This window comes from Plecotus auritus (assembly GCF_963455305.1).
Source record: "Plecotus auritus genome assembly, chromosome: 9".
NCBI classification, from domain to species: domain Eukaryota; kingdom Metazoa; phylum Chordata; class Mammalia; order Chiroptera; family Vespertilionidae; genus Plecotus; species Plecotus auritus.
The window spans coordinates 149,220,283-149,243,357 of NC_137783.1; the positions used below are offsets into that span (position 1 = coordinate 149,220,283).

The 23,075-nt window shown below is 57.7% G+C and overlaps 3 protein-coding genes across 3 annotated transcripts; 1 reads left to right on the plus strand and 2 right to left on the minus strand.

Moving 5' to 3' along the window:
- Positions 1–2,169: 2,169 nt before the first annotated feature.
- On the minus strand, positions 2,170–9,142 carry TBC1D10C (TBC1 domain family member 10C). The gene is made up of 10 exons (XM_080642944.1): positions 9,031–9,142; positions 8,637–8,807; positions 7,578–7,677; positions 7,242–7,349; positions 7,049–7,155; positions 6,739–6,853; positions 5,748–5,813; positions 5,462–5,651; positions 3,536–3,690; positions 2,170–3,256 (listed from the first exon to the last, which is right to left on the minus strand). The coding sequence occupies exons 2-10, from the start codon at positions 8,771–8,773 to the stop codon at positions 2,909–2,911; spliced, it is 1,326 nt and encodes a 441-aa protein (XP_080499070.1). The 5' UTR covers positions 8,774–8,807; positions 9,031–9,142; the 3' UTR covers positions 2,170–2,908.
- Positions 9,143–10,145: 1,003 nt separating this feature from the next.
- Positions 10,146–13,328, plus strand: PPP1CA (protein phosphatase 1 catalytic subunit alpha). The gene is made up of 7 exons (XM_080642946.1): positions 10,146–10,300; positions 10,805–10,936; positions 11,083–11,313; positions 11,815–11,919; positions 12,370–12,593; positions 12,675–12,809; positions 12,885–13,328. Exons 1-7 carry the CDS (start codon positions 10,246–10,248, stop codon positions 12,993–12,995), a joined length of 993 nt encoding a protein of 330 aa, XP_080499072.1. The 5' UTR covers positions 10,146–10,245; the 3' UTR covers positions 12,996–13,328.
- Positions 13,113–18,690, minus strand: RAD9A (RAD9 checkpoint clamp component A). The gene is made up of 11 exons (XM_080642945.1): positions 18,523–18,690; positions 18,364–18,434; positions 17,773–17,901; positions 17,231–17,345; positions 17,043–17,142; positions 15,631–15,740; positions 15,427–15,536; positions 15,285–15,349; positions 15,045–15,182; positions 14,089–14,296; positions 13,113–14,007 (listed from the first exon to the last, which is right to left on the minus strand). The coding sequence occupies exons 1-11, from the start codon at positions 18,554–18,556 to the stop codon at positions 13,912–13,914; spliced, it is 1,176 nt and encodes a 391-aa protein (XP_080499071.1). The 5' UTR covers positions 18,557–18,690; the 3' UTR covers positions 13,113–13,911.
- Between the last annotated feature and the right edge of the window lie 4,385 nt (positions 18,691–23,075).

The following is a 23,075-nucleotide window of genomic DNA, read 5'->3' on the forward strand; positions in this document are numbered from 1 at the left end:
TGCCCAGCACATGCAGGCTGTTGGTACAATTCCTCACCTCACCCCCCAACCTCAGAGCCTCTGCCCTGGCTGTCCCCAAGTGCCTCCTGGGCTGGGGAGAGTCCTGAGGGGCCCGTGGCACTTGGTGGGACAGAGTTGGCAGTTTGGGGTCCTTTCTGCAAGTGTATACAGAGCCGCCTAGGAGGACCCACCCGTCGACCACTGGAGGGACTTGGAGGGGAGGAGTGACTTAAACGGGGTCCCCCCGCCCTGCCCACATCCCCCACACAGCAATCCGGGGCTGGCTGCTGGGAGGCTCAAAGGCTCTGGAACGAGGTGCCATGGCAGCGGAAGTGGGGCACAGAAGTCATTGAAGAGCATGAGCTTGACACTTAACAAGTGTCGACAACCAAAAACTCAACTAAGTTTTAAAGATCTTATTGGCTTTATTCAATGGGCAGTAACCAATCCAGCAGACAGGAAGCCCAGGAGCTGCTCAAAATGAAAAACTATGGGATAATTTAAAGATAAAGAATAACCAAGTCCTGCCAAGGAAGGACGCAGTGTAAAAAAAAGGAAGGACACAGTGTTGTGGGCCTGATTAGAATCTCAGATGGACCTGCGTGAGGGGGAGGGGCAGGGCTGGGGGAGGGGAGGCCTGGCCTTCCCCGTCCCAGCCTCCCTGAGGCTCAGCATGTCCCAGTTTGGCCAAAATTACAGTTAATCGCCCCCCCATCCCCACCTCCCACCCTAAAAAAAGAAAGGAAGACTATGGGCAGAGGGGGTCTGAGCGAAGAAGTTTTCTAGGCAAAAGAGCGGGCTGGTTAGCGCAAGGTGGGTTATGGCATTCCCTGGAGGGTAGGGGTCTAACCAGTGCCGACCAGGTGATTCCTGATGGGATGGTTTAAGATGCCGTTTCTGGGAGAACTGAAGCTGTCAGTCAGTCTTGGTGTGGTGACAACGTGTGGTTTAGCCTAAGTGACTTCATTCGGGACCTGTTGCCTGTTTTTAACACAAGCTCTGCAGCATCTGCAGACTTTTCTCACCCTCTGATGGGAATTACAGGGCACCCTTTCCCGGGAGCTGGGCACGGGGTGTCTGGCAGAAGGTAGGCGCTCCGTAGCAGGGACAGCGAGCGTTTCTTGGTCTTGTCCCAGGCGCTGCCTAGAGGGCCTGTGGGTCGCATCTCCCGTAACCCTGTGAGTAGCAGTTACGAATCTCTGCCTTTCACAGATGGGGAAAGGGAAGCTCAGAGAGGTGGTGTTACTTGCCCAGGGTCACACAGCTGGTGAGTGGGTAGCTGGGCTCTTCCTCCGCCGGAGTGCGGGCACCTGTGCACAGAGAGCCGTGTGGTTCCGTGCCCACTCCCAGACCGCCCTGGCTAGGCACCGGCTGCGGTGGCATTTGCCTCGTGGATGCAGGGAGGAAAGCCAGGGTCAAGCAGCGCAGGCCCAGGGCGCTGGGATTTGAGGCAAGCAGGCTGGCAGGGCAGTTAGGATCAGGGCTAGGGTCGGCCGACCACTACTCCATCTAAGCAGGATTCCAGGGGTGCTTTCTCCTCTACTCCCCACTCCTGCCACGCCCCACCCTCCTCCTCCCACCCTGCCGGGAGGGTGCCCAGGGGAAAGGGCAGCAGGACAGGAATGGGCACCCAGCAAAGGAAGCGTGCGTCGGAACCAGCCCTGTTGTCCTGACGATGGCTCTTGTCCCAGGCACCCACGGGAGCAATTAACGAGTGTGGGAGGGGTTTCCATGGTGGCAGTCCCAGGGGCTGCAGCAAGGCTTGGGGAGGGGACAAGGGCCTGCGGGACCTTTCTCCTTTGTCCTGGGCACACTAGGCCTTTGTTCCCGCCCGGATCATGGGTGGGTGTGAACTTGGGTTAGAGCCCCCCCACCCTGGGTCCTGAACCAGACTTGGGGGAGAGGCAGAATAGGGGAGAAGCCCCACTTCTGGGCCCAGCACCCACTTGGGGAGCCCTCCTCCCACAGGTGCTACCTGCCCCTAAGAGGCTGAGCAAGACGGGCTCACCATTGGGCCCTGTTGCTGGTAAACACCTTCCAGCAGCCAATGGGCGGCCGCGGTGTGTCTGGTGGAACTAGGAGGGCGGGGCTGTGGGAAGGGAGGGGCAAGAAGGGCAGCTGGTCTAGGGTTGGGGGTGGAGGACATTTGATCCAACTCCGGCCAGGCTTCTGCTAAATCAGACTTTATTCCAGGCCTCCCCAGGAGTTCTTTGGGGTCCCCTAGCCCACCAGGCCACCCTGACCCCCACGCTCCTTCAGCATCACTTCTGTGCTTGCAAGGAGACAGCTCTGTGGGGTGATGGTGGGCCTGCGCCCCCAAACCCCAGCCTGTGGCCTTCCTTCATCCTATGCCTGGCACAGTCCACGTGAGGAATGAGTGAAGAAAACAAGTTGAAGTCCGTATAGCTAAGCTGACTCAGAATGGAGTCTCTCATCAAGCTGCCACACAGGGTTCATGGGAAAAGGACTTTATTTTACTTTAATTGGCCTGAGGATTTAAACTTCTGAACTCCTCAGTGGTGCGTCAATGCCTGGAGATTCCTGGAGATAGGACTTGTGGAAAATGAAGAACTTAGGAAAGAATGTCCGCCTGTCGACGGCCTGACGTCCAGAAGATTGCTTCTCCGGCCAGCGCAGGGATGTGCTTTCTTTCCACAGAGCTCTCAACTCTTCTTCATCCCGACACCGCGTACTGCCCAGTCATGTTTGGGGTTTGCAAACACTAAGAACTTGGAATAAATCTTAATCACTTATTTCTAGCCAATGCCTCCTGGTTCATTTCCTGCCCTTGGTTGACAGTGAGAAGGCAGCGATAAAGTGCGGTGCCCATTTGTGAGGCTGGCATCAGCCATTCGGGTCATTGAGGTTGGGGGACACTGAGTCCATGGTACCCTCAGAAGTGGGACCTTCAGAATCGGGTGTCCAGGAAGGAGGTGGAGCTTCGATGGGACCTGGGGGGGCCCTCAATAGGGGGGCCCTTGGACCGAGTCAGGAGCCCATGGAAAGTCTTGCCTCGGGTCTGGGGCTTGCGGCGTGGCGGCCTGGGCTCGTCCGGGGGCTGCACTACGATGCGGGGCACCTCAGGCCTGGTGCCGCCCCGCGCCCGGGCCAGCTGCTGGGCCTCAAAGATGGCTCGGGCCCCGGCCAGGCGGGCCTTTGGCCGAGGAGGTGGCCCGGAAGTCGACTCTGGCAGCTGGGCCAGCTGGGCCTTGATCTCCCGCTGCAGGTCCTGCTCAGACAGGGCCACGCTGTGCACCTGTGGGGAGCAGTTGGTACTGAGTTTGCCTGGCCTGCAGGAAGGCAGGAAGCCGTGAGGTCCCCACAGGGCGGCAGTACACAGCCCCAGGAAGTGGCTGAGGGCTGAGGGGCTGGCAGTCTCACTGAGGGAGTCATAGCAAGCCACTGGAGGCCTGGGGCTTTCACGTTCTCTGTGCTCAGAGGGCAGGAACTAACCACTGGTTCTCACTATGACTTCGGCTCTGGGACTCAGTTTCCCCGACTGTGCAGCAGGGGAGGGTGGGCAGGGGGCACCCACCTGGGACATGAAGACCTCCTCCTGCAGTTGGGCAGGGGGGATGGCTCGAAGGGCACCGAGTGTCTCCAGGAGCCCCGGGCAGGCCAGGCGCTGTTCTGTGGTGCCCAGCGCCAGGCGCACCAGCGTCAGCCCCACACGGAACAGCACCTTCACACCTGCAGACCAGGCTCACTCAGTGGGGCCAGCCCGCCCCTCCTGAACCTGCATGAGAAAGCTGCCCTCTCCCCAGATTCCTTCCACCCCACCCCCCAACTCTACACAACCCAGGCCAGGAGTAAGGACGAAGAGGAGGAGTGCCATTTGGGGTCACTGGTGAGTATGTCTCAGCAGCCACAGATGCTCCCGGGCAGAGCACCTGCCAGGAGCCAGCGGGGACTGACAACCTCACACAAAGCCTCTCTCTCTGGGTCTCAGCTCTGTGTTCCTACAAGGCTGGGCCGGGCAGAGAGTTCCCACTAAGGCCCTTCCAGCTTGTTCTGGTTCCAGAGAGATTCTGGCCAGAGCTGCTCCACCCTAAGCCAAGACCACGGTGCCCGTGTGTGTGCACACACACGCGTGGACACGAGTGTGACTGTGGGCTGTCCCAGAATCCTCAGACTCCCTTCCAGGCAGCCTCGGATCTGCTAAGGAGAGCGCTCAGGGACCAGCACGGCCTAGCCATAACTGTGACTCCTAAAGGGATGAGAGTGCCTGTGAACGTCATCCTTATGAAAGGGAGCCCGCGGGGGCTTGTCCTCAATGGAGAGGGCGAGGATAGCTCAGCTCACTGCCCTGGAGGCCTGAGGCTGGAGGGGAGGTGGCCCACAGATGGCGACTTGGACACCATGGCCAGAGCTCTGAGCCAGCCTGGAGCCAAACAGGCACACAGCAGGTGTTCAGTAAAAGTACTGATGAATTTCTACCATTTTTCAGGTGCAACTGCTGGACAACCCAGGTGGAACAGAATGCAGGCAGGTGACGGATGGGAGAAGGGAGGCCGAGCCCCAAAGACCTGGAGTCCGGTTCGGCTCTGCCCTGACTCCCCCACTCTTGGCCTGGCCCAGGCACCCACCCCTCTCCACGCCCACACCCCCCAAGTCATCTGTAGCCTGTACCCTGTGAACAGTGTCCTGCCTGAGTAAATATGTTAATCAATTAAAAGTAATAAATAATAAAAAAGTACAATAAAATTTTTTTTAAATTTAAAAAATAGCCCAGCTGGCGTGGCTCAGTGGTTGAGCATCAACCTATGAACCAGGAGGTCACAGTTCAATTCCCAGTCACACATGCCCGGGATGTGGGCTCGATCCCCAGTGTGGGGCGTGCAGGAGGCAGCCGATCAATGATTCTCTCTCATCATTGATGTTTCTCTCTCTCCCTCTCCCTTCCTCTCTGAAATCAGTAATAAAAATATATTAAAAAATAAACAAACAAAAATTTGATTACGTGAGCCTTCTCTTCCATCCCCACCCCCAGAAGGTAGGTCCCCTCATTCAGGCGGCCCCAGTGTACAGGGCAGCACCTGGCACTAGTGAGCGTACACCGAGTAGGCACTTGGGCTCCAGGGTGAGGGCCTCTGCCGTTGGCCACGTCCCCACTGTGCCAGCCCCTGAGCCCTGCATGGCTCTGATCTCCCAGCTCCTGCCCCATCTACCTAGAGGGGGCCTCCCTGGCCCAGCCCTCCCCCAGGCAGAGGCTGCCCCCCCCCCCTGTATTGGTCTCACCGCACAGGGCAGGGGCTACCATCCATTACACTGGGAGTGTGGCCTGGGGCTGGGCAGAGCTGGCAGGGCACCATCACCCTCAGCACACCCGGGCACCCAGACCCAGGGCCAGGATTGGCAATAGCGGGCGGGGCAGAGCAGAGCTGGCGGGTTCATTCCTTGCGCACCGAGCACCCAAGGCTGTAGCCCTGGCCCCACCACCCGCCTGGCAGTCCCCACTCACCCTCACTGAGGAAGGCGTCCCAGACACGCAGCACCGTGGGGAAGGGCAGGGAGCGGGCAAAGAGGCACAGGAACCACTCTGGCAGGTAGAGCAGGGGTCCGACGCCCACCTGCTGCAGGTGCTTGTGCACGCGTGGGAGCAGCCGCCGCAGCAGGGCCATGAACACCTCGGCGTCCAGCCTCACAGCCTCCTGCAGCCATGTCCATCAGTCCCTCCGCTCCCCTCCCAGGCCCCACCCGCCTGCCCAGCCCCTCTGCTGTGCCCTCTGGCCCATTCAGCCTCTCACCATGTGGGGCCCATAGTAGCCGGGCAGGTAAAGCTCGGAGATCTGCACCAGGCACCAGAAGGCCTCCTGAGGACAGAGCCAGGCCGTGAGTGCCCACCACCAAGGGGACCGCAGGGCAGGGAAAGGGGTGCAGGGGAGGCCCTGGATACCATCTGTGGTGACTCAAGCCAGAAGCCTGTGCTCAGTGCTGGGGGGCTTTTACCAAAAGCCTCCCCGTGCCCAGACAGAGAGCTACCCATGATTTGGTCACAGAGCTCAGGGTGTTGAATTTGAGGGTCACAGGGTTGGGGCTCACTGGTCAAGGGTTGGGGGCTCAGAGTCCAAGTACTGGGTTCTTGGAGTCACTGGGTCAGGGATCATGTTTGCAAGGTTCAGAACCAGGAGTCGTGCCCTAGCTGGTTTGACTCAGTGGTTAGGGTGTCGGCCTGCAGACTGAAGGGTCCCTGGTTCGATTCCAGTCAAGGGCACGTCCCTCAATTGCACGCTCAGTCCCTGGCCCTGGTCGGGGCACTTGCAGGAGGAACTATTCGATGTGTCTCTCACATCGATTTTTCTCTCTCCTCCCTTTCATTCTCTCTAAAAAATCAACGGGACAAATATCCTCAGGTGAGGATTAAAACAAACAACAACAACAACAAAAGAACTGGGAGTCATGAGGTCAAGGTAGTAACATCCAGGCTCCTAGATCACTGAGCAAGGTTCCTGGAGTCAAGGTTGTTGGGCTTGAAGGTCACTGAGGTTGGCAGTGATCCTGGTTCACTAGGACAGGATCTGGGAGGCAAGGATCCCAGGTCCCTGAGGTCAGAGCACCTGGGGTTAGGAAGTCAAGGGTCCAGGGCCCAGGACTACAAGGTCCCAGGGTCACTAGTGTTGGGGATCAAGGGTCCTAAGTACATTAATTCAGAGTCCCTTGGGTTGGGGACAAGGTGAGTGGGGTTGCGGGGTCAGGGTCTTGGGGCCCCAGCGCAGGCTCAGGGTCCAGGGCACTCACCTCCGGGGGCAGATGCATGAGCAGCACAGCAGCCACAGGGCCCTGGGCCTGGCAGTAGCCCTGTTCCGGCCGATATAGGGTGTAGGCCTTGAGTACCTGCAGGAGCCCCTGCTGCCTGTGCCAGAAGACCCCGTTAGGCATCCCTTCCCCAACCTTTGGCAGCCTCTGCCCAGGCCTCACCACCCTGGCTTTGCTGGATCCCTTGAGATGCAAAGACGTAACGCTGGGGAGTAGGGGTGGGGGTGGGGGTGGCTACACCAAATGACTGGGCTTGTGAGGCTGGGATCCCTGGGCATCACTGGCCTCGTACCCGTGACCCTGGGGTGACACAAACATCTCGTGCAGAGGGAACTGGCGGTGCAGGTCCCTGCTGATGGTCTCCATCCACTGTGGATCTCCTGGGGCCGCAGCCAGCTCCTGTGGGTGGGCAGGAAGAGGATGTGGGGGCTCAGAGTGGCGAGGGGCTCTGGGAAGGGGACTAGGACGCCTGCCAACTCTTTTACCTGATAAGTGTCAGGGCTGTTCTCCTGATACACGTGAGCCCCGCACAGCAGGGGCCAGCACCGGGCACGCAGGGCTGAGGGGATGCCTTTCCGGCACTGCATCTTTACCTGTGGGGGAGGCCAAGGGACCCCAGTAGGCTAGCCCCCCCCCCCCCAGCCTCCCCTGCTCCTCTTAGCAGGCACCAAACACAGCCTGTCATCGGGCAAGGGCCACTCTGGGTGGCAGGGAGAAAAGGCAGGAGGTGTGGGACACAGGAGAGGTCAATGTTGCCTGGGCCTGGACCAAGGCAAAGGGTGATGAGCCAAGGAGGCCGGGTGGGCCACTGTCCCTCTCACCTTCTTGTACCGGCGAGACATGGTTTTCTCCCAGTGTGAAGTCATCTCCACCCACTTCATCTCCCTCTGGCGGATAAGATCTGCGGGAGGGTGACCTGGCCTGGGAGCACAGGTCACAGACATGTAGATGCAGGGCACCTGTTACCTGGAGCCTGCATCTGGCACTCTCATGCAACCTGTGTAGCCACTGGGGAGTTGACCTGTCACCCAGAAGTTGCCAGTAGTTGTTATGGGGACAGGAAAGGATGTGGCTGTGATGTGGGCAGAAGCAGGAAAGACTAAAGGGGGTGTGTAGCTGTGTGTTGGGGAGGGGCTGGTTGGCTGTCCCCAGAATAGGGGCACAGACAACTCACAGTAGAAGCTGAGTGGACAGAACCCTGAACTAGAAGCCAGGAGTCCCAGAGTTTGAGTCTGGTTCTGTCTCTGAGCTGCTGTGTGACCTCAGGCAAGTTCCTTTGTGTCTCTGGGCTTATTATCCTATCTATATATTGGGAAAGGGGAAGTGTGGGGGAATAGGTGTGGGTTTCTATGATTTAGATTTGGGATTCTTGATCCAGAGATTAAAAGGGGAAGAATTTTTGGCTCCAAGGGTGAGTGCAAACCCTCGGAGATTGGGTGTAAAAGAGGCATACTTGGCCCTAGCTGGTTTGGCTCAGTGGATAGAGTGTTGGCCTGTGGACTGAAGGGTCCCGGGTTTGATTCCAGTCAAGGGCACATGCCCAGGTTGTGGGCTCGATCCCCAGTGAGGGTGCGCAGGAAGCAGCCAATCAATGATTCTCTCTCATCATTGATGTTTCTATCTTTCCCTCCCTCTCCCTTTCTCTCTGAAATCAATAAAAATATTTTTTTTTTTTAAAAAGAGACATACTTGGACATATCACCCCAGCCCTGCCATCCTTAGGATTCTACCTGGAGCCTGAGGAGTGACACTGGTTGAATCCCCAGACCCTCCCAGGACCCTTGAGGTTGGGCCTCACTCTAGAAGTCAGCCCTTAGCCCCCATCCTCAATTCATGCATCTCCCCCCCCCCCCCCCCCGCCCACTTCCTTCCCCACTTACCCTGGCTCTGTTGAGCTGCCCCCAATGAAGCCATAGCGGTCAGCCTGGCGATAGGGGCCCGGCCCACTCAGCTCTGAGTCAGAACCCAAAGAGCTGGAATCATCCTGCACCAGGTCCTCACCTAGGGCCTGGGCCATGCTGTCGCAGACCCTCAATGTAACAGGCTGCAAGCTGTGGGGAAAGCTAGTGTGAGAGGCAGTTGTTGGCCAGTCTGGGGCCCCGGCTCCCATGCAGCCAGTCCCCAGCCGCAGAACCTGGCTGCGAATGTAGCGAGGAGGTTTCAGGGTATCTCACCAAGCCCCTCCAGCCCTTCTTCTGGAGGGGTAGGCCCTGAAGGGGCAGAAAAGCCAGGCCTCTGTACAGAGACCCAGCCCCAGGCCCAGCCCCAGCTTACCTTCCTGCTGCACCTCACCTCCTCCTCTCACTTCCTCCTCAGCCCCAGCTTCAGCAACTCACTGGGGGGCCCCTCCCCAGTGTGTGTGTGGGGGGGTCACCTCTTCCTCTCTGAGGCTCTTCCTGCCTACCCCAGTGTCCCTGGGCCATCGGCTCCTCCCCTCCACCCCTTGGGCAGGCGTGGGTTCCTGTGCTGGCTGTGATGGGGCCAGGGTTGCCAGAGGTAGAGAGACCAGGCTTCCTCTAGTTTTGAGGAGACTAGCTGTAAAACACTCAATTCAGTGTGCCAATGAGAATTATGGTTTATTTAATGTTTGCTCTTTACAAAGTAATACTTTTAAAAATATATATTTTTTTATTGATTTCAGAGAGGAAGGGAGGAGAGATAGAAACATCAATGGTGAGAGAATCATTGATCGGCTGCCTCCTGCACGCCCCACACTGGGGATGGAGCCGGCAAGCCAGGCATGTGCCCTGACTCGGAATCGAACTGCGATGTCCTGGTTCATAGGTGGACGCTAAACCACTGAGCATGATGGCCGGGCCAAAGTAATACTTTTAACGTGCACACAGGCAGCATTACTATGCTACACAATAGGCAATGATGGGGCTTATAAATAAATATTAATTTAGGTCGCAACACAGACAGTGGGACCCAAAATGGGCTCGGAGTTCTGGCCAGCCGCCTAGGGGGCCACAGAGACTCAGGAGACAGAGGTCCTCAGTGAATGTGAGACCAGCCCCTTGCTCTCTCTGAGTCTGTTTCCTTTTCTGCACTTGAAGGACTTAATCCACAGTGTTTGGGAAACAATTATCAACGCGCTCACACCAGGAGGGAAGGACTGTTTCGCTTCTGAGAGAGAAAAACAACTACCAAGGTACTTCCGGTCGCACAGCCTCGGAAAGGGGCTGGGTAATTCCTAGCAAGGGCGGAACCAGCCTCAACCTCGCCCCACAAAGCCCCGCCCAGGGCTGGGCCCCGCCCCAGACACACCAGCCCCGCCCCGTCTCCGAAGCCCCGCCCCCCGGGGCGCCACGGCCGCTGCGCTAGGGTCCAGCGGAGGCGCTATGGAGCTGGGGCAGCGGGCCGGGGAGCGAGCGGGGCGGGGCGGGGCGGACCCGGGAGGGCGGAAGGAGCTCCAGGCCGGAAGGAGGCCGCGGAGGGCGGGAGGCAGGCGCGGGCCCGGAGCTGCTGGGCCGGAGCGGCAGAGCCGCCATGTCCGACAGTGAGAAGCTCAACCTGGACTCTATCATCGGGCGCCTGCTGGAAGGTTGGCTGGGGGCGGGGGAGGTCAGCTCCCACTGTGCCCTGACCCCGGCCCGGAAGTGGCGCGCGGGGGCGCCTGCCCCTCCCAGGGCCGCTTAGACGGGCGGGGACGGGCCGCGAGGTCCCACGGCCGCAGCCACCCCCCACTCGCGACGCGCTTGGGGGATCTGGGACTGCTGGGGCACGGGGAGCCCCCTCTCCTGGGCCTGGGGCGCACGGGTTGGCTTGGTCTTTTGGAGTGAGGGAGAAACCTAGACAGCCCTCCCCCGCAAGGGTCCTGCGCTGAGGGGTTTGGAGTGGCAGCACCTGCGCACAGCAGTCCCTTTGAGCGCCTTGTGGGTAGTTGGGAGGCTACCTCGTGTCCTGGGAGGCGCAGCAGCACCATCTGTCCGGGGCAAGGAGGGGCTCAGGAGGCGCTGACGCCCCCAGAAGTGCCCTTGGGGCACCCGTGTCGCCCACCCTCCTCCTGTCTCGGGGACCAGGGTCCTGACGCCCTTTCTGCCTCCAGTGCAGGGCTCGCGGCCTGGGAAGAACGTACAGCTGACAGAAAATGAGATCCGTGGCCTGTGCCTCAAATCCCGGGAGATTTTCCTGAGCCAGCCCATCCTTCTGGAGCTGGAGGCACCCCTCAAGATCTGCGGTGAGACTCCTGCCCAAGCCCCTTTGTTTCCTGAAGGCGGCACTGGCCCCCCAAATCCCTGGATCCTTCTTCCCTTGAGCCCAGCCCTGGCCCTGGGTTCAAGTCTAGACCCTGCACCAGTGCTGACCTGGTTCCCTGGGTCACAGGTGACATCCATGGCCAGTACTACGACCTTTTGCGGCTGTTTGAATACGGGGGCTTCCCTCCAGAGAGCAACTACCTCTTCCTGGGGGACTATGTAGACCGGGGCAAGCAGTCGCTGGAGACCATCTGCCTGCTGCTGGCCTATAAGATCAAGTACCCCGAGAACTTCTTCCTGCTCCGTGGGAACCACGAGTGTGCCAGCATCAACCGCATCTACGGCTTCTACGATGAGTGTGAGTAGCTTTGTGCCTGGGGCTGCCCAAGGCCTGAAGAGGTCTCCCGGCTCTTCAGTTGGCCTGGTGGTAGGGGTATCCATGTCTGGCAGAGCCCTGCTCTCCAGCCATGGGGTCTGGCACTCAACAGGGGTCTGCTGACCGAAGGGCTGTCCACATTCTAATGCAGAGCCCTGTCTGGTGACACTCCCTCTAGTACATCTCCTGCTTAAGCACTTAGAACACCTATCTGGACTGGACTCTGCTGGCCAGAAGCTGAGATAAACCAGACCCAGTCTTGGCCTGGTCCTGCTCATAGGGTAGGGGTGCATGCTAACCCCAACATTGTTCCAGATTGAAACTTTGGGGTTCGGGATTCAGCTACTGTAGCATTCCCCCTAGAAGGCTGGTAAGCAGTGTGTGCGCGGTGGGGGTTCCCTTCTTATCTTCCATGCTCTTCTCCCAGCTGTGTCTGGGAGGCCCTGGAGGCCTGCTCACGAGCCGTCTCCTTCCCCTGGGCAGGCAAGAGGCGCTACAACATTAAACTGTGGAAAACGTTCACCGACTGCTTCAACTGCCTGCCCATTGCAGCCATCGTTGACGAGAAGATCTTCTGCTGCCACGGAGGTGAGGGCGGCTCTGGGGCACCTGCCGAGGGAGTTCATGGGAAGAAAAGAACCCGTGGGGCCATGGGAAGAAGCTGTCAGCGAGAGGACGTGTTCCTAGTCGCCTGGAACAGCGCTCCCTGGGGTCTGGGCTTGGATGTCGCTTTTTGTAGGATGTTTCCCTGCTCCTGGTGTCAGGCTGCACTCTCCACTCTTGTGGCCTCAGCATTATGCATGGAATTTGCTTGCTCCCTTCTCTGGGGAGCTCTGTGCTCCTAGAAGGCAGGGACTTTAAAGAGGCTGAAGGTAGTGAGTTCTGCCTGGGCTCCCAGAAATCCAGGAGAGGGCCAGGGGGTAGCGGTGGAGCGCGCGCGCACGCACAAAAGCTGATTGGCCAGGGCTTTTGGGGGCGTGAGGGGAAGCATCCCTGTTTTGAGGCCTGAGGAAGTGATGTGCCACCTGTGTCCTCCAGGTCTGTCCCCCGACCTACAGTCCATGGAGCAGATTCGGCGTATCATGCGGCCCACAGATGTGCCTGACCAGGGGCTGTTATGTGACCTGTTGTGGTCTGACCCTGACAAGGACGTGCAGGGCTGGGGCGAGAACGACCGTGGTGTCTCCTTTACCTTTGGGGCTGAGGTGGTGGCCAAGTTCCTACACAAGCACGACTTGGACCTCATCTGCCGGGCACACCAGGTGGGCTGGCAGCTCTGGTCCAGGTGGGAGAGGGTCCTGGGCAGCCAGCACTGCTTACCTATCTGCCCCATCCTTGTCCAGGTGGTAGAAGATGGCTATGAGTTCTTTGCCAAGCGGCAGCTGGTGACACTCTTCTCAGCTCCCAACTACTGTGGCGAGTTTGATAATGCTGGCGCCATGATGAGTGTGGACGAGACGCTCATGTGCTCCTTCCAGGTGGGGATGGGGAAGGAAGGGGCTGGTGGCCCCCTGGCTCAGCCCCATGAGCCTGACCAGTGTTGTCTCTTTTAGATCCTCAAGCCCGCCGACAAGAACAAGGGGAAATATGGGCAGTTCAGTGGCCTGAACCCTGGTGGCCGGCCCATCACCCCACCCCGTAACTCCGCCAAAGCCAAGAAGTAGCCTCCACGTGCCCGCCCTCTGCCCTAGATGGTGGATTGTACAGAAACCACACAGCGTCGGGGAGGGGTCATGCAGACTTCCTAGGCCTGCTGTCACAGGGAACATGGAGCCTTGATGTATTTTTCCTTTTTTTAATGAATCAATAGCAGTGTCCAAGCCCCCAGGGCTCCCTCTGCCTGTGCCTCGGTGGCTGCGAGCAGGATCCTGGGGCTGAGGCTGTAGCTCAGGGCAAAGCAGGGCCAGATTGTGGGTCTCCAGCCTTGCTTGGCCTCAGGGCTGGCAGCCGGATCCTGGGCAACCCATCTGGTCTCTTGAATAAAGGTCAAAGCTGGATTCTTGCCCTGGCCTGTCTCCCTTGTCCCAAACAGTGGGCCTGGCACGCTTTTGCCCAGAGCCACTTGCGAGGGCTGGCTTGCTGGGCATGGGGCCCCAGCCACACGTTAAGGTCCACAAGGGCCTCCTAGAATTCCCAGCGAGAGCCAAAAAATACTGAAAAAGCAAGAACAGCCAGCCAGCCATCAGACAGCCCAGAGATGTGCCCAGATTTGGAAGAGGGACAAGTCATGATTATCAGAAAGAGTTGATCGATGGGCCAGCAGCCCCACTGTGATTTCTTAAGGAAGCTAGGTGTCCAGCCTTGGCCACAAGGTTGGAATAAGGTGTGGGACCTCCTATCAGGTGGACCTCCCCTCGAAACAGACATGATTGATAGGGGGACAGATCGATTGGGGGCCAGTTACCAACAGCTCCCTGAGGTCATGGGGCATGGGGATGCAGCAGGGCCAGCCAGCTCAGCTCCAGCCCACCTTTACCAACCGCCAGGGTGGAGACCCAGCCCTGTCCCTGGCTGGCGCTGAGGTGGGAGGCTGTGGCTTCATCCAGTCCAGGGCCTCTGGGCACAGACGAGGTTCTCAGTTCAGCCTTCACCCTCACTGTCTTCAGCCAACACAGGGCTGGGGCCCAGGGGGGAGTGTGCAGGGGCCAGGATGGAGCCAAAGAACAGTGAGCGGAACTGGAAGAACAGGAAGCCGAGTGAGTTGTGGAGGCTGCTCCCTCCTGGCATCCCATCCTCCGCCTCACTTCCAGCCCCTACCTTCTTGGGTGGGGGGGTCCCAGGCACTGTACTCTGCTCAGCCTCAGCTTCATCTTCCTCTTCCTCTTCGGAGTTGCAGGGGCGCTGGAGGCCAGGTGAGAGGGAGATGGAGGGGAGTGTTCTTGAGCTCTCACTGCCCACAGTAGTTTCCATGGCGATCATGTAAGAGTCAATGTCGTCACTGGCAAAGTCATCCAGCTGGGGAGTGCTGCAGGTAAAGAGGATGTCAGTGAGAAACAGGAAAAGTGCCCACCTTGGAGGGCTGTGGTGGGGTGGGGTGGGGGCCTTGTGACCACTGGTGATCTCTTAGTTTTATTACTTCCTTATTTAGTTGGAGGAGAGAGGATACAAGGGTTAAGTGACGGCTTCCTGGAGGGGCTGGGCCTGGAATCTTTTGATCAGAGTTCAGATAGGGGCCTGAGGGAGGCATCCTGGGGGCCAGTTTAGCTCAGTTGGGGGAGGGGAATAGTAAGTCCGGTGAGCTGGGCCACTTTGGGCCCAATATCTCACCTTCCCAAGGGATAGGAGCTGGAGAGCATTAGGGCCCAGGAACCTGCTGGGCCAGGGGCCAGACCAAACTTCCTCTGCTTAAACTATACTGGTCCCATCCTCCCCAACCCACCTGCCCTCCCAGCCACCTGCTTTTCACCCCAGGCAGTCCCTAGCCCCAGCAACCCCCTTTCCCTCCTAGTCTGGGAGGAAGCTCAGTGGGGAGGTCTCAGCCAGAGAAGGAAGCTAGCCTGACCTTGGGGACACTTCCCCTGGGTGGGAGGGATCTCTGAGCACAGCTGACCAGGAAGGCTGAGCCTGTGAGGCTGGAAGCTGGAAGCATGTAGGGGCTGGGGCCTTACAGGAAATGTCTGTGTATGGAGGGGGAGGTATTGAAGCTGGAAGCAGCAGGCTCAGGCCAGGGTGTTCAGAGCCACTTGGGAGGATGGGCCCGTGGGAACCCTCACCTGTGAGCTTGGTGCTGAGGCGCTGGCCGGCGGGGCTCTGGGAAGGGCAGGTCCTGGGAGTTTGGGTTTGGCTCCGAGAGTGTAGCCAGAACAAAGTGGCCATCCAGCAGAGAGTCCTTGATGGCAAAGATGGCTGGCCTGGGCAGATGATGGGTCGCAGACAAGGTAAGGGCCCTTTGGCTCCTGGCGCCCCAGAGCCCTCCCCTCCCCTCCCCTCCCTGTCCTGAAGCTGGGAATTACCTGCCAGGAGCATCGAAGTGAATGCTAAGAGATAAATTTGCTGACTCTGCGAAGCTCAGGAGCCCCTGGGAGGAGAGCAGAGCAGTGAGGCCTTGGACAGGACAGGGAGGCTGGGATGGTGAGGGTATGGGGGGAACCTCACCCGGAATTCTTTGAGGCAGAAAGTGATGGCCACCCCTTCCTCGGCCTGCAGCTGCTGGAAATCCTCCTGCCCAATGCTCATCTCAGTCACCATGGCTTTGATGGTGCTGTCTGTGGGGGCAGGAACAAGGGGAACCTGGGCCCATGGGTCCTAGCTCCTCCCACCCCATCACTCCCTATCCCAGGCCCTGTCCAGCTCCCTCACCTGCCTCCTCCTCCTGGTAGCTTCGCAGGATGACCCTGCGACCACGGCCAATGCCCAGCGTCACTTCAGCCAGTGCAGGGGGGAAGGGCAGAACAGCCTCCCCCAGAACCCTGTGAGGAGGGCAGAGCATTACACCTAAGGCTGGGCCCTACCCAGTGGTTTTGCTCTCAGAGGACCTGAGGCAGGACAGTGACACACGCACCGGTGTGGAAGGGGGATTGCCATGGGCCAGGCTAGCATGCCCCAGGAAGGAGGACAGGGTGAGCAAGACATGGTTCCTGCCCCATCAAAAGCTCCCAGGCTGTCACGGCAGCAAATCCACTGTAAGGGACGGGACAGACAAGAGGGGAGCCCAGGGAAGGCAGCAGGAAGGATGGGCTACACCAGGCAGGCAACACCTGTCCATCCAGGGGTGGAAACCACACCCAGTCCATCCTTATCACTCGGCCTTCAGAAAACCCTACATTATTGCTTTTTAGGGATACATGGTAATAAATAGTTACAAATGAAATAATATTTAGAGTTAGCCTCAAGACAGTTGGGACAGGAGCTGGCATCTTTTATATGTATTTAAAATTGTAAGAAAAAAAAATTACTTATTAGAAAAGAGAGAAATAGCCTCAAAATCCAATCCAGAGGTGACAGCCTTCCCTTTGTCTATCCAAAGGAGACCTGAGCAGTGCTATGAACAGAACTCAGAAACCATATAGTCAGGACCCAAAGGGACCTTCAAGTTACCATGACCTATGGCTACCAAAAGAAATGAACAAGACCTTGGGCTGCTTGAAGCCAAGAGCATCCAGCATGGGCGGGAAGGGAGCTACCCCTCTGCACTGGTCTTCCCCAGGGACCTGGGCCTCCACTGCAGGCCCCACCTCCAGCCCCTGGGTGCTCGGATTGCCCCGATGGTTCCAGCTCCAGAGCTGCTTGTTTAGGCAGCCCTCCTAGACCACAGCCTCCCCACCCAGCCTCCTGCCGGACCTGAGGGCTCAAGGCTAAAGTCAGGGTAGGTAGGAAGAGAGGCTGCCCTTCTGGGAACACCCAGAAGGATAACCAAGCCAAAGAAGGGTTTTGAGCTACAAAGCTTGATGACAGACTTTCAAGGCTGCTCAGGCCAGAGACCTACTCTCCAGCAGGCTGACTGGCCAGAAAGACAAGCTGAACCCTTGGAGTGAGAATATAGGCTCCTGAAGACAGTGAGGAGCCTACAGCAAGAGAGCCCCTGTCCCTCCTCCACGCCGCCTCTTAAAGAGAGACAAGAACCTGAGAGCACACTGGGCTGGATGACTGCTGAGCTTCCCAGAAACCCTGTAGGAAAGACGGTAGAGGGGCCTTCTTAAATTGACCCTTGAGGCCCCAAAGAAGGAAGACAGAGACCTAGGGCTCAGGTTTCGGGAAAGTGGTGTACTTACTTGGCTGGGGCGCGGAGCAGATGGGGGCACGAGGCTGGGTCGAAGACAGCCTGCAAGGACTCACAGTCCTGGAAGGACAGGTTGTGAGTCTTTCTCACCCCTGGACGGGCAGACAGAGTCTCAGGACCTCGCCAACCTCCACCCCAACACCCCCCAGGAACCCCCTCGATGGCCAGCTGCCCACTCACCGTATTTGCAGTGCAGCTGGACCACCAGGCGGCTGCTCCTGCCATTCATGGAGATGCAGCATTTCTCCACCGTCTTCTCCAGCATCGCTAGCGAGCGGAAGACTGACAGGAACGACTAAGCGGGGCAAACACATCAGGCCAACACTGCACCTCCAACAGCCAGTCCTCACGTCCCCTGTAGGCCTAGCCCATCATGTGCTCAGGACTGTCACACCAGGAAGGGAGCTCCCACAACGTATTGGCCACTGACACATTTCTAGGCCTTTGCTCATGCTGCTCCCTGTCTGGAATGCCTTGCAAGACCTGCTTGAATGCCACCTCTCTCTCCAGGTCCCTGGTAGGGTTGGCCACCCTCTCCTCGTCTGCTATTCCCCTCTGCAGATGTCTTCACTGTGCTCCTCGCTGCACTGGGCACTGGGTTGCCCCTGCACACACCTCTCCCCAGTCCGCATCTACTGAGTGCCCAGAGCAGCCGCACTGCTGCTGGAGGCTCCTTGGCGGGGGGAGGGGGAGCAGTACCACTGCTGAGGGAGGGACCTCACCTTCATCAGGATCTTACAGCGCAGTGGGTCCTGACCAGGGGTGGCCGCCTGGTACAGCTGGAAGAAGAGCGGGGCAAAGAGGAAGCAGGCATAGGCGGAGCGGGAGGAATTCACGGTCCGGAGAGAGAGCTGGGCAAGGAAAAGCAGGGAGAGGACCGCAGTCAGGCCAGTGACAGGCCAGTCCCTCCGGCCGGCTCTTGCTCACACTCTTGCCCTAATCCTGCCCCTCCACCATCACCTGTTCAAATCCTGACCCCTTGCAGTCATCGGATACCTTCTCCATGAAGCCTCCCCAGAACTGGCCTCAGCACTGCTCCCACCAAGGGCCTTACACCAACACACTGTGCCTTTCCCCCTGGTCACCCCCCCCACCCCGCCCACCTGGCACTTCAGGGAGAGCAATTGTTCTCAATTCACACACAGGCCTGGGAAAACGACAGGGCCCAAACTGATGGCCCAGCACCAGGGGCTGCGAACTGAAACTCAGCTGACACATCTGTCACGGGCACCCTGCCTGGTAGAGGCGAGACTCAAGCCCAGGTTAGGGCTCCCTGTTGGAATCCCATCCAGTCCCATACCCCAGCTCCTCACCCCGTCTTCCAGGGGCTCCAGGTAGAGCTCTTCCCCGATGCGGGATAGAGAGTGGACGGCCTTGCCGAGCACTGCGCGGGGAGGAGAGAATCAGGGGTTAGGCTGGAGCCTCCGGCAGTCCCACGTCCCCCCCGCCCACCTCGGCCAGTCCCCACTCACCCTTCACGTTGCCGCCTGTGATCACACACTTCATGCTGCCACCTGCACCGAGGCCGAGCCTGGCCTGCGACCGGGCTGAGACTGGCGGCTTCCTCCTCTCCCCAAGCGTGGATGGCCCGGATTACCTTCGCGCGCACCACCCCTGACAGCCCCGCCCCGCTTCTTCATTGGTTCACACACCCGGGCCTCCGTCACGTGAGGAAAACGTTTGCCAACACCACTATCACGTGACGGCCCCCAGTGGGGGCCGGTCACGTGATCCTGGAGCGCCTGGTGCCGACCTAGTTCGTTTTCTCTCGCAGGCGCGCGAGCATGCAACTGAGCGCGAGGAACACGGAGGACGCGGCCCCAGGGTGCTCGGTGCGGGAGAAGGGCGCTTGAGTCACCAATTTAGGTGTTTGTCGGGGATACGGGGTCGAAGCAAGACCGTCCGCACCCAATCCGGGCCGGAGACTAGGATACAAGCTGTAACCACCAGCACTAAAGAAAGATGAAAGCCATTGCGGCCGGATCCCGATGTGCGAAGTGGCTGTTCCTTCTGGCTTCGAGGATCTTTCATGGATCGTTGAACATAAGAGTCTCGGGCAGAAAGGGCTGGCCGGGTGTGCCTAGCAGGGGAAAGCGAGAAGAAAGGCTCCGCGGTGTGAGGGTTTACCCCGTGGGGGAGGGAAGTGGGTCTTGGAGCGTCGCAGAGGGGCGGTGGCTGCCAAATGACCAGGCGCACTAATGAGAAGCACTGGAAACGTTTTACGGGGGTAGAATCGTACTTACGTGGCCGTTTAAAACAACAACAACGCAAAACCCGGACTGTGCAAAAGGAAGGGTTTCGTCCGCCAGGGGTGTCTGCCTGGCCCTGGGCGTCAGTCCCCTGTGTAATGTGGAAGGAAGGCCTGGGCGGGGCTTGCTGACCTCTGGCAACACCAAGGCTCTCAGGTGCTCTGTGGGGCCCGGCGTCGCGGTGTTCTGTAGGGCAGCCTGGCCTTGCCCCTCTGCTGCTGTCTGCAGCGAGGATACCTTTGCCTGCGGACCCCTTGCCCTCCAACTCCTAATTTGCAATTGTGGACCCCACTTTGTTTCCCCTTCTCCTTGCCTTCATCTCCCCTCCCTCACCGGGCTCTGGGGGAGGTTATTCTTTCCTCCCAGAGGGTCAGTAAATGGCACCACCTCTGTGCAGGCATTTAGGTAAGTAAGCTTGGAGTCATCCTTGACCCCACCTTCCCCTCACCCCACATACTACAATTTTTTGGCAAGTCCTGAGTCTACCTCCCAAACAGATGACAACTTCAACCGTCCTCTTCCATCTCCAGAGCCATCATCCTGGCTAAGGACACCATCATTTCTCATCTGGACGACTGACTAAGCTCTGAGTCTCTCTGCCTCATCCAGTCCACTCCCCATACAGCACCAAGGTGACCTTCCTAAAATGTCAATCATGTCACGCCTCCCCCTTGTTTAGACCCTCCAGTGGTTTCTAACTACTACACTTCCCATAAAACCCACACTTTTTACCCCAAACTTCGAGAGCCGGCCCAGCCTCTTCCCCTGTCTCTGGCCTTCCTGCGCAGCCCATCAGTTCTCTGAGCCATCACATCCTTTTCCATCTTGGGATCTCTGCACAGGCTATTCCTACCACTGGGATGTTCTTCTCCCTTCTCACATGCTGGCTCCTTTTCCTGGGGCTCAGCTTCAAGCAATAGGCCTCCGACCCCTCCCCCATGTCTCCCTTCTCTAGCTAAAGCCTTGCTCTGGGTTAGTCACAGCATTTAGCACAACTCAACATTATTGCACACGTGTGTGCATTTATTCAACGGCCGTCTTCACCACTAGTATGTCAGCTCCTGAGCACAGGGACCTTGTCTATTTTGTTGGTTGCTGTATCTATCCCTGTGCCTCACACCGGGCCTGGCCCTCAGTAGAGGGTAATATATGTGTTCAGTGGATAAATGTGTGATCCAAATGGAGATGAGCTGCCTCCAAGTCACTACATTTCTCCTAGAATCCACACCCCTTACCCCAAACCTGCCAGCTTCTTCACCTGTCTCTGGCTCATAGCCCCACCCATCCCTGGACAAGAGCTGCCCCCGACCCTGTTCTGTCAGAAGAACAAAAGAACCTAGAACAGCTATTCTCTTCTCTTCCCTCCCCCTCCTGGATGTCCCTCTCCTCCACCCCAGTGTAAGTCAGTGGAGCCTCACAGCTTCCCCACCTCACCCCTGCCCCACACCATTCATTACCTGAGCAGCCCACCGGAACAGGAGGTAGACACCAAAGCCCTCGGAAGGCCAGGAAAGGAAGCTGTGATTATGCAGTCTTGTCTGCCCCTGACCCCTAGGTCTGTGGAGTCTTACGGCCTTGAGGTCTTTGGAGCAAGGCCCTGGGGAGAGAGAGACAGACTCTTTAGGACTTTCTCTCTCTCTCTCTCTCTCTCTCTCTCTCTCTCTCTCTCTCTCTCTCTCACACACACACACACACACACACACACACACACACACACACCTGTCAGAAGTCAGAATCTGCCCTTCTGAAGGGCTCAGACGACAGAAAGGAGGCTAGAGCAGGAGTCAGGAGGCCTGGGTTTCTAGTCGGTGCTTCAACACGGGTTCGCTGTGTGACTGTGTAAGTCCTTCCCTGGCTCTGCGGCTGTTGGTGGCATGAGATGCTCACTGCGGTGCCCCGGCTTCCCTATGCCCCTCATCTGGCCGTAGCTCTGGAGCAGAGCTGTCATTGGCTGTCTTTTTATTTCTGTTAATCCTCACCCGAGGATATTTTTCCCATTGATTTTTAGAGAGAGTGGACATCCGTTGGTTGCCTCCTGCATGCGTCCTGACCTGGCTGGAGATTGAACCTGCAACTCAGGTAGGTGCCTTTGACTGGAAATCGAACCTGAAACCCTTCTGTGCTCGGGCTGACACTCTAACCACTGAGAACTCCAGCCAGGCTCTTTTTTTTTTTTTTTTAAATATGTTTTTATTGATTTTTAGAGAGGAAGGGAGAGACAGAAAAAAAATAATGTGAGATGGAAACATTGATTGGCTGCTTCCTTTACCAGGGATCAAACCTGCAACCTGGATCTGTGCCCTGACTGGTGACCTTGTGGTGCATGGCATGAGGCTCAACCAACAGCCACACCGGCCTGGGCTGTAATCGGCTGTCTTGCTTCCCCCAGGCAATGGGGCCAGAAGGGGGCTCTCCAGTCTGGGGCCAAGCAGCCTTCCTGGCTGTAGTTGGCACAGCCAACAAAACCTCTCAGGCCCGGAAGGGAGGATCTACGGGGGGGCATGAGAGCCTCAGAACTGTCAGGAACCCTTTGTGTTGGGCAGGCAGTGAATATAGGGGCCCAGAGACAATTGGGATCTGTGCCAGAAGTCAGGAGGCCTGGGGGGACCTCCATCCTACTCACAACTTCAAGCAAGACTCTTCTCTGGGCCTCAGTTTCCCCTTGATAAAAATGAGGGGATTGGATGAGATGCTCTCTCAGAACCCTTTCAAACCCTAGATTCTTAGTCTTCACCATACCCACTTGTGACCTCCCACAAGTGCGTATGTGGGGGCAGGGGAGGGGGAGATAGGGGACAGAAGAAGGTGATTACCATTGCAAACTTTTTTTTAAAAAAATCCTCACCTGAGGATATTTTTCCCATTGATTTCTAGAGAGCATGGAAGGGAGAGAGAGAGAGAAACATGGATGTGAGAGAGACGTATCGATTGGCTGCCTCCTGCCGGAGCCAGGGAACCTGTAACTCAAGATACATGCCAGGAATCAACCCCTCGACCCTTCGGTCCTAGGGCCGATGCTCTAACCACTGACCCAAACTGGCCAGGGCCCATTTCAAACTTTAAAAATAATCATCTGTTGGGAAATTTCAGTTCAACCACTACTTCTCACCCAACTGGTTAGGTTTGAAGTTGCAGGAATCTCCAGAGCTCAGTAATTCATTTAATACAGAAACACATTTCTCAGTTCAGGAACGAGAGTACAGGATACAAATCCCTGCTCTCCTGGGCTTCCACTGTCCTGGAGGACAGACTAAGGGGAACAGCCTGTGCCAAGGCTCTGATGAGATCCAAATGTGCAGTTACGCTGGGGTGACCAAGGGGGCGAGGCAGCTCTGAGCTGCTGGCAGGGCACTACTTGCCCACCTGTAACTGCTGGTGGTTCACCAGGTGCCAGTGGTGCCTGTAGGCAAGCCCCGCCCAGGCCTTTCTCATTCCCCAGCATTTCTCCCAGCAATTAGAGCAAGCTCAGCACATATCGGTGGCTTAAGCATAAACTGAATGACTGAAGAGCATAACATTCAAAGTGGTTACAAGATTGGAACTCAGGTTGTCTATTGAGGCGGACAATGGGATTCTGGGCACTAGCCTGCCTAGATCTGAATCCTGGCTTCATCACTTTTAGGTTGTGTGCAAATGGACACATTGCCGATATTCTCTGAGCCTCAGTCTACTCATCTGTAAATTGGGGGAAGGAAAGGGCTGTTGTGAGGATTAACTTAGTGTTTATACAGCTCTTAGCACGCACGGTCAGTTTTACTATGATGATGATTGCTGTG